The sequence below is a fragment of the Pogona vitticeps genome, chromosome 2, assembly GCF_051106095.1.
Source record: "Pogona vitticeps strain Pit_001003342236 chromosome 2, PviZW2.1, whole genome shotgun sequence".
NCBI lineage: Eukaryota > Metazoa > Chordata > Lepidosauria > Squamata > Agamidae > Pogona > Pogona vitticeps.
The window spans coordinates 252,439,361-252,451,394 of NC_135784.1; the positions used below are offsets into that span (position 1 = coordinate 252,439,361).

Below are 12,034 nucleotides of genomic sequence, written 5' to 3' on the forward strand. Positions count from 1 at the left end.
GGACTGTCTTTCCACAGATGTTGTCACACACCCCCAGCTCCCCTGTTTGTTTTCCTTAACACCCAGGTTTGCCTTTGGGCACAAATTTTTCTATTCTTCCTTTTTATGCTGCCACCAGAGGATATTCTCCTCATTGTACCAAATATGAATAATGGATCAATGCTGTCAAATATAATGTTTATTTATAGGTTAATATGTAAAACACATAAGGAAAATCATGGATGGTCTTGTATTATTCATTGATTAAAAGTGCTTTGGACTTTAGATATATATATTTATATAGATTCACTTTAATCATGGTGTTACGCTATTCAAACAGTTTATTTTACTTTTAACTCCTTCAGTTCTGAAATACACCAACTTTCCAAGTCCTTGTCCTAATCCTAACCTAACTTTCTATCTTAACTGTTTCAATCCCTCTATATATCTCTGTCTCTTCTTCTGTCTAACTCTCCAATTGCCCTAACTGTCCCAAACTGTCCTTTTTTCTCTCCTAGTTCCGTTGGTTCCACCCCTCCTGTCCTATCATAGGCTCCCACAACAGTGCTCTAACCTGATGGACAGGAGTGACGTGTGAGCTGTCTGTCACAGATGTCTGTACCCTCCTAGCACTGCTGCTTTGGTTTGAGACACATCAAGAATTCTGGTGATCATCACAGTGAGCCTACATGTCTATTGGCCATTTTGCTGTCTGATATCTCTGGATCTGTCCAGTAGCTGAGGCTTATCCTGGGTGGTGGTGGTGGTTATTCATTTCTATGCCTCTTTTCTCCCTGTGAGAGACAGAAAGCAGCTCACAAGCTATTAAAAAAATTAATATTTAAATATGATAATATAAAAACAAGCAGTTAAAACACACATAAAACCACATAAAAATAGTAACAATGTACAGCATCCCCACCCACACCGCCAGAACCCCTTCTTCACTGCCAATTCAGTAGTTAAAAAACTGTCTAATGAAGGTCTGTCTCCTGAAGGAAAAGAAGTGGCAGTAGGGCTGATCTTAGCTTCTGGAGGTGGTCCATTCTACACCCTGGAGGTGGTCACAAAAAATAATATCTCCTTTGTCCTCATTAAATATGCCTGTGAAGGTGTCAGAACGGAGAGAAGGACTTCCCTTGAAGTTGGTGAGAAGGCTTATATGGGGAGATATGCCTGGACCCAAACCATGTACAGTTGTGTCCCACGTAACGATTACCCCGTATAATGACGAATCCGCTTCATGACGATGTTTTTGCGATCACAATGTTTTAAATGGGTTTTTTTCCCACTTTGCGAAGATCAGTTCCCTGCTTTGGGAACCGATTCCTCACATTACAACGATCAAAACAGCTGATTGTCGGGTTTTCAAAATGGCCACCAGGTTCTCAAAATGGCCCCCCGCTGTGTTTTTGGACGGATTCCTCGCTCTACAGGCACCGAAAATGGCCACCCCATGGAGGATCTTCGCTGGACGGTGAGTTTTTCAGCCCATTGGAATGCACTGAATGGCTTTCAGTGCATTTCAATGGGCTTTTTTATTTTGCTTTATGACATTTTCGCTCTATAGCTATTTCGCTGGAACGAATTAACGTCATTAAGTGAGGCACCACTGTAGATCTTTATAAGTAATAACTGGCACTTTGAACTGAACCTAGAGACAGACCAACAGCTAGTGACGCTGTTCTAACAGGGGAGTTATATGTTCTTGGTAATTGACCCTGATCAACAGCTTAGCTGCACAAGCACACTACTGGCCACTGCTGAAACATGGGCATCTAAGTTCAAGGATGCTCACCAGAATCTATCCAAACTGCAAACCTGAGATTTCAGAGGGGGTGTAACCCCTTCCAGCACAGGTTGGCTCTCTATCCTCTGATCTGATCAATTGAACAGCTGCAGCTCTGTCTTGCCAGGGTTACTTTTCAATCTGCTCGCCCTTACTGACACCAGACGCTGGTTTGGAACTGAAACAAAATCCTTCGAACTGGATTGAAACAAGAAGTTTCTGAGCTTACCCTCCAGGAGGGTAAAACAGTACCCCCTTTCCCTATCCCAGACAGGTGGCCCAAAAGGATATTATGATTGATGGTACTGAAAGCTACATACCCATTCAGTCATTCAGTCTCAATAGACAGATAGATAGAGAGAAAGAAAGAAAGAGAGATGTGTACCTGCCAAGGGGCACATATAATTAGAGTTAGGAACAGGCAAGATTTACTAGGCAGATGGTTACACAGAAGAGCAATCTGTGTTGTTCCAGCAAAAGTGAAGCAGTTCCAACAGAACAAAAGTGAAGCATTTAAATAGGCTGGTTTAAACAGATTTCCACTCCAAACCATTTAGAAATTTATGGACTAAAGTCCTACTGTGGGTAGGCTCCTACTGTTAAGGAAAGCTCTAGCTTGTAAGGAGACAGGTGTCCACCATCTGGTGACTCAACCGGTGGTATGGCAGGCTACAGAGAGTTTTTGATTAGTTAAAAATAATTAACCCATTTAAACAGTTAAATAACTCAGAAAGCTATACTATCAGGGCCCCCTTAGTATGTATCCCAAGTTTCATGTCCCAGAATTATGGTGGCGACAAACAGATAGACAGACAGACAGACAGACAGACTCTATTACTCTAGTTGTCGATTCAAAAATCAGTAAAAAGACACCATCCTCATTTCAGGGATGAAAGAAAGTGCTGGTGCCTTTCTACTGATTTTTGAATTGACAACTATAGTAATAGAGTCAATCTGTCCGTCTATCTACATATCTATTACGACCATAATTCACAATTTGGAGAGATGGAGGGGCATTTGATTAATCCTATGTGCTAACACAGTTGATGATTTAGCCTCCTTGTCCTGCTGTATTCTGAAGGCATATTTCACAGGTTCAGGAATGGATGTTATACTGAGTTCACCATGTATGGTTGTCTACTTTGTCAGCTGCTGATATACTCACCATCATTGGCTTGTATACAGACTAGACATGGGGATGAATAAAAAATTGAATTGCAATATTCATGGAAAACTGCTGATCCATTAAATATTTGTCCCTACATATTTGTGGGTACCTCATTTTATTTGTCTCTTCGTAATTTAAAAACCCCCAATCATTCAGCCTACCGGCCACCAATCAGCAGATTGGCTTCCCTACCCTCAATGAAGCCGTGACTGCCATCTTTGCAAACGTCAGCCAGTTTCCCTTTTACACACTGTGGCTGCGGAGGCCTGATGGAGACCTCGGCAGCGGCAATGACAATTATGGTTAGAGGCTGTCGGCGGGGGTGAGGGGGGTGGCAACATGGCAGTGGGGGTGGCAGTGGTAGCGGGGGGTGGCAGTGGCAGCAGGGGGTCAGGGTCAGGGTGTTTTTTTAATAACTCTCCCACAAATTGACAAATATATTGCCTTTGCAACCTTAATACAAAGAAATTATTTTCCCTTTGTTTAAACCATGAAGCAAATTGGACTGGTCTTGGGGGATTGACATTGGAGGTGGTTGTCCACCCTGTGTCCTTGGTTTATTTTCTCTAATCCCAAGTCCACCCTCTGGATGCATTTCCTCACATCACGCTGCCACCAGGTATTATTCAGTCAATACCAAATAGATAGATCTGAATCACGTGCTGCCAAAACAACAGATTTATTGATATTGTAGATGTTATGCAAATCACAGGAGAAAATCACAGATGTTTAGGATTATTCATTAAATATCATTTGCTTTTGCGTTGGTTTGTATGTGTATTTATTCACTGTTACAGTGTTCTCTATTTATTCTCTATGCATTTGAACTCTTCCCTATTATTTCTAGCATTTCAACTTTCCAATCTCTGTCATAACTTTCTCAATTCAATCTCCTAACCCTCTCTCTTCAATTCCCTACCTCAAACCTCTTTTCCCCAACTCTCCTCTCTAACTGTCTAACTAACTGTCTAACTGTCCTTTTTGTTCTGCCCCTCCTGTCCTCTCATAGGCTCCTGCCCTTGAGCTTCCCATGATGGACAGGCGTGACGTGGGGGTTCTGCCACAGCGGTGCTTCAGTAACATTATTTCTCATATCAGGCAAAATCAGGAAGAAGGTCAAATTGGAAATACATGGTTACCTACAGAAGTTGGAAATAAAAGACTAGACACTGATTGACTGGTGGTGAGACAGGGAATCAGTTGGAAGGGGAGTATTTTGAAGATGAGCACAGTGACTGTTCGGATGCCTAGCTAGAACTTTGAATCAAGAACATTTTATACTGCAATGTTTTGCCACACATCCCAACTGTTTTACTAAATACATCTTCTGCTAACAGAACAGTTTGTGGTGGTTTCCAATGACATGTTCTATGTTCTGACAATTATGAAAATACTCAGTTTGATTACTATTGTCCTAACAGATCATAAAATGTCTTGCCATACAAACAGAGAGGCTGCCAAAAAAAGGGGGCAATGGCCAATTTCTGCTAATCATCAAGGGATATTTATGAGATGTGTTGCAACTGATTAGTTGACAAGAAGTGTATGTACCAGAGTGACACTCAATTACAGTATCAGTGCATCTCTCTGTTGCGCTAATGGTGGAGACATTCTTGCCTTCATATTTCGTGGGAATTACCTTTGAGATCTCATTAATTAAGATGCCTTGCCATCTTATCATGTCATCTTTGTACCACATCCCATTTAACGATCCCCTTTACTTCAGAATTTTTCAAGCTGTAGTATTTGGATTTACCATATGCTGCAGTTCCTTTTCTCCCAGGAATGAAATGCAAATATATTTTGCTATGCGTTGGAAACAAACTGACAGCAGATGTTCTCCAAAGGCATAGCATACCGAACAGGCAATTCCGCTCCACCTGCTCTTGACAAAACATACCGCTTTCATTGGAGACAAATCTTTTGAGCAAGGCAGCCCTCGTCTGCCCTGCCAAGTAGTTGAAGTTTTGCTTGCCTTACACCACATCGCACACGCAAATGAAATGAAGTACATTTTAATCTTATGTATGGATCAGTGTTTCATTGAGTACGGAAGAAATAATCTGCACAATCTCTTCAACATACGTGAAGCTGCTGCTATCAAGAACAAATCATCCACCTCTCATGTACAGTAGTATAGTGGAGCCAAAGAGCTGAGTCTTCTCGATTGGCAGGGAGGTTGGCATCATTTGCTAAAAATATTCACCTATGACATATGGCAAGCACATGAATACTAACAAATGGCAACACCTATGAGAGTCAAAGGGACGTGGGTTAAACTGCAGAAGCCTCTGTGTTGCAAGGTCAGAAGACCAGCAGTCATAAGATCGAATCCACGCAATGGAGCGAGCTCCTGTCGTTTGTCCCAGCTCCTGCCAACCCAGCAGTCCAAAAGCATGTAAAAATGCAAGTAGATAAATAGGTACCACCTTGGTTGGAAGGTAACGGCATTCCATGTCTAGTTGCTCTGGCCACGTGACCACAGAAACTGTCTTCGGACAAACGCTGGCTCTATGGCTTGGAGACAGGGATGAGCACCACGCCCTGGAGTTGGACACGACTGAACTAAATGTCAAGGGGAACCTTTACCTTTACCTATGAGAGTCAATAAGAAGAAAGTAAATGAAGGATTTTTTTTCTGGGGGTGGGAATTGTTTCTTAAATACATGAAAGCACAATTGTAGAGCCATAGCTGCAGTATTTTATGCTATTGTTCTCCTTATAAAATGCTCTGTTGTTTCAAGATTCCTCTGGATCAGTCTGTCCTTCATGTCTCTTCCCTCTCATATCCTCATGCAAACGCTTTGAAGACAAAATTTCAGATCTGTCAACTTTGCAGATTGCTGTTATGGTAGAGTAGTTGTTGAAGGGTAAACAGTTTAAACATTCAGAAACAGTCTAAAACTGACTCTTCACTTGTCTTTTCTAAGCCATGTTCATTCAAATTTTTGTTCACCTATTTCACACTCTGTAAAGCACAAATTTTCAATTTGTCTCTTATATGGATTTGGAGATGTTTGCTTTGTTATCCTGACAGTATCTTTCAGCCCACAGATAACTGCAAAGCAAGTATCTGATGTTTTACTTCTCAAGCTCAAATGGCAGATGGAACACTCTCAGCATAGGGTTCGCTCTTTCTGGCTTTCACTTTTATTATGATTACTGTTGTGATTGTTACTACTGCTGTCACTGCTACCAACAACAATTACTATTACTATTACTATTACTATTACTATTACTATTACTATTACTATTACTATTACTATTACTATTACTATTACCATTACTACTACTACTACTACTACTACTACTACTACTAAACTGGAAATCGGATTAAATGTACACTACGTTATTTCTGTACTAAATCTCCAGGACTGAAACAGTATGTCAAGGCAAGCTCAGAATTCTGCCATATATCTTAATAGGTTTTTTCTTTAAATTATGTTGTTTGCATGTTAATTTTTTTTCCTTCAGCCCTAGTTCAGACACAGGTGAACATTGTACCTCTTTTCCACTGAATATGGATGCAAAGAACAAATCTAGTTTTTCTATCGTCTATTCCCCCTTTAGCACTCCCTGTCATCCAATCGTCCAATTGCCTCCTTAGCCAGTATCTTCAAGACCTCCTTCTTATTGTTCTTTATATCTTTTGTCATATGTTCCTCAGTGTGGGAGAGAGATGCCCCTCTTGTCTGCTTCAATTTCTTTCATCCTTATCCATGTTATTTTCTGTTCCTGTTTGTGCAGAAATATTTTTTGACTCTATTAACTCACTAATATTACTGTATTTTTCTGTGTATAAGGCTATACTTTTGTCTAAAATCTTTATATTAAAAATTGAGGGTCGTCTTATACACAGAATTCTTCAGCCACCGGACGGGCGTTTTGCGCCCTGGAACGGCGTGGCTGGCTTTTGCCCCAATGTCCCTGGATGACACGAGAACGTTTGGGGACACGTGGGCATGTTGGGAGGGGGAGCTCACCTATATATGGGAGCTCTCCCCGATGTTCGCCCTCTTTCCGTTGCGGGCACCCGCCCGCCCTCCCTTGTGTTGGTGTGGCTTTAGTGGTCGCCTTTTGAGGGGCCGGATAGGAATTTTTGACCTTCAGCCTGATTGGCTTTTGGCTGGGGGGATTTTTCGCCTGTCCCACACTACTAAAAGGGTTGTTGGCTTTTAGGTGGTTTTATTTGGTCACACTGGCGGGTAATGCGGAAAAACAGGTGGTCTCAGTGAGTCCCGTTAGTAAGTCTACCTAGCCAACAGCGTGTCTGACCTCTCGGCTCTGCCGATTGTGCAATCACAGGGCCGGTGTGGGAAGATGCGTTGGGCCACTCCTGGATCAACAGTCATCAATTAAAGATGGCTCGAGGTCTAGGGGTGTTTGTTAGCGGCCGGCCAGGTTCTTGCTGTCAGTAAGACAGCGGGAGCATGGGGGCCGGGGGCTCGCCCAATGGCGATCTTATGGGGTATTTTGATACCCCTGTTTCCTGTTTCCGCACTACAGCAGGCCCCCCAACAGTTTTAAGAATTTGAATTTGGTTGAATTAATTAAATAAAGTGTGGCCCGTTTAAATCCAAGCTGTTGTCTCGCATATTTATTCCGGGGCTGGGGGGGCAAGTAAGCTGAGGAGAGAACAAACACAAGTGGAGGGGAAAGCAGGTATCAAAGTGATCCTGCAATGCTTTGATCCCTTCCCCCCTACACTTGCTAAGCCCCACTCAGATTTCTTAATTTGGGATTAGAAAAGTGGGGAGCATCTTATACATGGGGGCATCTTATACATGGAAAAATACAGTATTTTGGATCAATACCTGAAGTACATATCCTCATATTTTCTTATTACAGCAATTTTGAGCTATCCCCAACCCTCCTTAAGTTCCCTTAATGTCAGAGGTGTTTCATCTTTTTAAGTAAAAAGTTACAATTTGGGACTCATTTGGAGACAGTGTCCCACTTAAATGTTTAATGAATATGAAGGCAGCCTGGTCATTTTTTTGGGCAAAGTCAACTATGGCAAAAAATATAGACTTTCGTAATAGGTTTAAACAAAAGTTTAAACCGTTCTTCAAAAATCACTGGAAACCAAATTCAAAATCATCCATTCTATGTGAAAGAAAGTGAAGAAAGACAGTGACAAAAAACAACTCATTTGAAATGTGGTGTTGGAGGGGAGCCTTATGGATGCTACAGATAGCCAGAAAGGTACATAAGTGGGTGCTCAATCAAGTCAAAATGAGAACTCATTTTGACTTGATTGAAGTCAAACTAGAGCAAAAATGAGAAAACTGAGGCTATCCTATGGTGTACATATAATGAAACTATAGAACTGACCAGAAAATACAGTATTTTGGGGGAAATGGTGGAGAAGACTTAATATGAGGCAAATTATTTCAGTAAAGGAAATCACAGCTATTACTTTGCAGGATCTGAGCAGAATTTACTGGAAACAACAATATTGCTTGGAAGGTGGAGGGCAGTAGGAAGAGGAAACAACATAACATGAGATGCTGTTGGTTTGCAAGATCTGAGTAAAAATATGTTAATGGTATGATGTTTTAGAGACCGTTAATTCATATAGTCACCACACATCAGGAGTGATTTGATGGCACATAACAATTTTGGAGTTTTTTCCCCTAATATATATAAAATTTAAAAATTACTGCTTTAATCAGTGAGATTTATTTTCTATTCTTTTAAAATATTTTTACAACCAGGCACAGAATCCCTTTCCTAGAGCCAATGCCTGCTTGGCTAGGAAGGAGTTAACAAGTTCTCCTCCTGAAAGTCAGCTCATTGAATCCTGACTGACCAGGTCAATTCACATTACCCCAGACCTAGAGCTGATTCCTCTTCAAAGACTTGTGTCAGGAGTTTGGTCGCAGAAATCCTGAGATAATGTTTACTGAAAACATTCAGGGCTGCAACAAACCCAATTGTTCTGTCCTTTTGTAATACAGAAATACTCTGAATATGCTTTACAAAATTGTATGCTAATTCCTTGGAGATACATGGCAAAGTATTCCTTTCTGGAGGAGTCTAATACCATTACAGTGGTGTCTCGCTTGATGAGGATAATCCGTTCCAGCGAAATCGCTGTAGAGTAAAATCCTCGTCAAGGGAAATAAAAAAGCCCATTGAAACACATTGAAAACCATTCAATGCGTTCCAATGGGTGAAATACCTGCTTGTCCAGCGAAGATCCTCCATAGGGCGGCCATTTTCGGGTGCCTGTGCAGCGAAAAATGCCTCCTAAAAACAGCGGGGAGCCCTTTTGAGCAGCCGGTGGCCATTTTGAAAACCCGACGATCAGCTGTTTTGATCATCATAATGCGAAGAATTGGTTCCCGAAGCAGGGAGAGGATCATCAGGAAGTGAAAAAAGCTCATTAAAACATCGTTTTGCGGTCACATTTGCGATCGCAAAAACATCGTCGTGAAGCGGATTCGTCGTCAAGCAGGGTAATCATTAAGTGGGGCACCACTGTATTTTATTTAAAGAAAGCCTGGTTTTGTTTGTTTGTTTTTACCCTTTAAAGAAAATGTGTCTCTGAATTTGGCCTCATGACCTTTCATTGCCCTCCCAACATCTTCCTTTAAAAAACAAGTGGAACCAGTCATTCTCTTTCAATATAAGCAAGATTGGTCTTTTCAGTTTGCATGAGCTGTTTTAAATCTGGGAATGTTTAGGTCCACTTGTTTCAGCATGGGGTGGAGAGGGGGGAAAGAGAACTGTGTCGTTTTAAAAATCATATTTTGAAAATCCTTTGCCCAAACATCCTCAAATTTGGTACCACACAAGCCTTTAACTTTAAAGTTAAATTTTTGGAGGGTTGACATCTTTTTTAGAATTGCCTTGCAGAGTGTTGATTTGGTTTACTGGTCAATACCATAGCTGTGCCACCATGCAGATATAATGCATGTGAGGGGGAATGTGCTCACTCTTTCTGTTTTTGTTGTACATAGATGAAGAGTAACAGTCTAAAGAGGAGAGCTTGTTTAATATGTCACTGCTCTCCTTGTGTTTGAGAATTTTGATTTTGTAGAGATCCAGAAAGTGTGGAAAACCATTCACAGCAGAGGCTGTCCTCCTTAGATGATCACTGTCCACATGAGGAAAGTGATGACCAGGGAGGAGGAGGCCAGTGGGCTTCCGATCGAGCTCTGTTTTAAACACACCCATAAAGCAGTTGTTGTTCAGAATGGCTAGATACTGTCTTTTTTTGTTATGATGGGGATGTTCATGTAGGAGTGAAAATACAAAATTTAGGAATGGAAATACACCACCATCTCTGCAACGTTCCTGTGGGTTTCGATAGCATCCTTGCACTCCCAGGCAAGAGCTGTGGGACCCTCGTATCATGAAATACAGAAGTAAATGCTGGTGCAGTATGGGGCTCTTATGGATACAGATATATTTATAGAAGTTATATTCTGATCCCTTATTTCACACATAGTGAGAAAAGAAAAGTTTTAAAAAGTGATTATACCTAAACATGAATATTCTTAGGGCAAATAGTTATTAGATTTCTTTATACATGTTCCTATTACCATCATTGTATCATCCTCCTATTGCCAAGGAGAAATGGTTTAATATTGGAAAAATAAGAACTTAAGGACAGTCTGCATGCTGTGAATCAAAGTTTTGTTAATTCTGTTTGCTACCAAATGAAATAGGTTGCATAGGCAAATAGAATCAAACAAATCAGAAGATACATGTAGTTATGTTTGCACTGTGTTTTGATTAACACTGGTTTATTTTATCTTATACAAAAGAAATCAGAAATAGTGACAAAACATAGTTTACCATAGAGGGAGGAGCCCTTGCTTTGGGCTCAGTGAGAATTTAGGCAAACAAAGACCTTACAGACTTTTTACAGACACAGTTAGGTTTTGAGAAAGGGAGATACAAGACATGTTACATTATATCCATGCAACAGGTAATGTACAAAATGGTGGTCCGATGAACATTCCAGAGGTTCCTTGCATCACTGTGATTCCAACTCATGGCTTTTGTTTACCCATGCCTTTACAAATAAGTGACACAGACACATATTATTAATTTTTGTATATGGTCTAGCTGCTACAAATTTAAGGCATCCTAAGAGTCTGTTATTCTGCTGGTGAAGGTTAAATTTTTCAAGTGGGAAGACTGCGAGATGCCATGAAATGTGAGTCAAAGGAAGAATTCTTGCAGCTCTGGTTCTTCAAAATAATTTTTGCTGAAATGCTGCTGGAGTTTCCTGTTGTTGGTATTATGCCTGACGAAGAAAAAACAAAAGCAAACCATGATCACATCACACATAACACTGATTATGTTTCACAGCTCAAAGACTGCCACTTTCTAAAAGTAACTTTAGCACACCCTCCTCTGAAATAAGTTGGGTTTAAGTCGTTCCAATCCCAGGTTGCCCTCTCCTCATTAAAAAAATTACAGGCAAGGAATTTGTATCCTTTGAAACAGCAATCACGCTACTAGTACTACAGCTGAATTTGAATCCTTTGTAAACAGGCCATTTATTATCATGTAAGAAAGTAAGCATGTAAGTAGGAGCTTTCTCTGCAGGCAGGCTTTCCTTTAAATGACTGCTTGACCAAAGGGATTTTTGAAGGGTTTATTGTATTCTGTTGTTTTACTTATGCTTTCAATATTGCACTTATTTATGAGTTTTAATATGGCATTTGTTTAATTCTCTTTAAATACTGTATAAAAATTTATTATTGGCTTTGTTTCTTTTAATACTGTAAGTCACCTTGGATTCTTAAGTTTAGGAGAAAAATGGCGTATAAACAAACAAACGAATAATGAATAAATAAATAAATTTCCTCTCTATTCATCTTCCCTGTCTTACTTGTAAAGCATTGTGTATATATTGTAAGGTATCGTGGATCTGCAGAATAAGAAGAGATAAATGCACCTGTGTTTTGCTCATTTTCTCTTTTTGTTTCAATTTAATTTATTTTGTCCTATTTCTGCATTAGTTTCCAATTCCTAACATTTTCATATGCACTTGTCCCAATATATGCATTTTATGCAATTCTGCCCAATACATATTTCTGTAAACACTTTCCCCTAATGGTATACTTCCCTGTGCTGTT

The 12,034-nt window shown here is 40.3% G+C and overlaps 1 protein-coding gene and 1 long non-coding RNA gene across 17 annotated transcripts in view; one reads left to right on the forward strand and one right to left on the reverse strand.

The window, feature by feature from the left end:
• LOC144586993 (uncharacterized) overlaps positions 1–12,034 on the forward strand; it is a 48,323-nt gene that overhangs the window by 21,705 nt on the left and 14,584 nt on the right. The gene's annotated exons all lie outside the window — the stretch shown is intronic.
• SNCAIP (synuclein alpha interacting protein) overlaps positions 10,658–12,034 on the reverse strand; it is a 150,393-nt gene continuing 149,016 nt past the window's right edge. For all 16 annotated transcript variants that reach the window (XM_078386228.1, XM_078386229.1, XM_020803621.3 and 13 more), the window contains one exon: positions 10,658–11,196. In XM_078386228.1, coding sequence (XP_078242354.1) covers positions 11,075–11,196 — 122 coding nt within the window. In that variant the 3' untranslated portion in view covers positions 10,658–11,074. The remainder of the gene's footprint in view (positions 11,197–12,034) is intronic.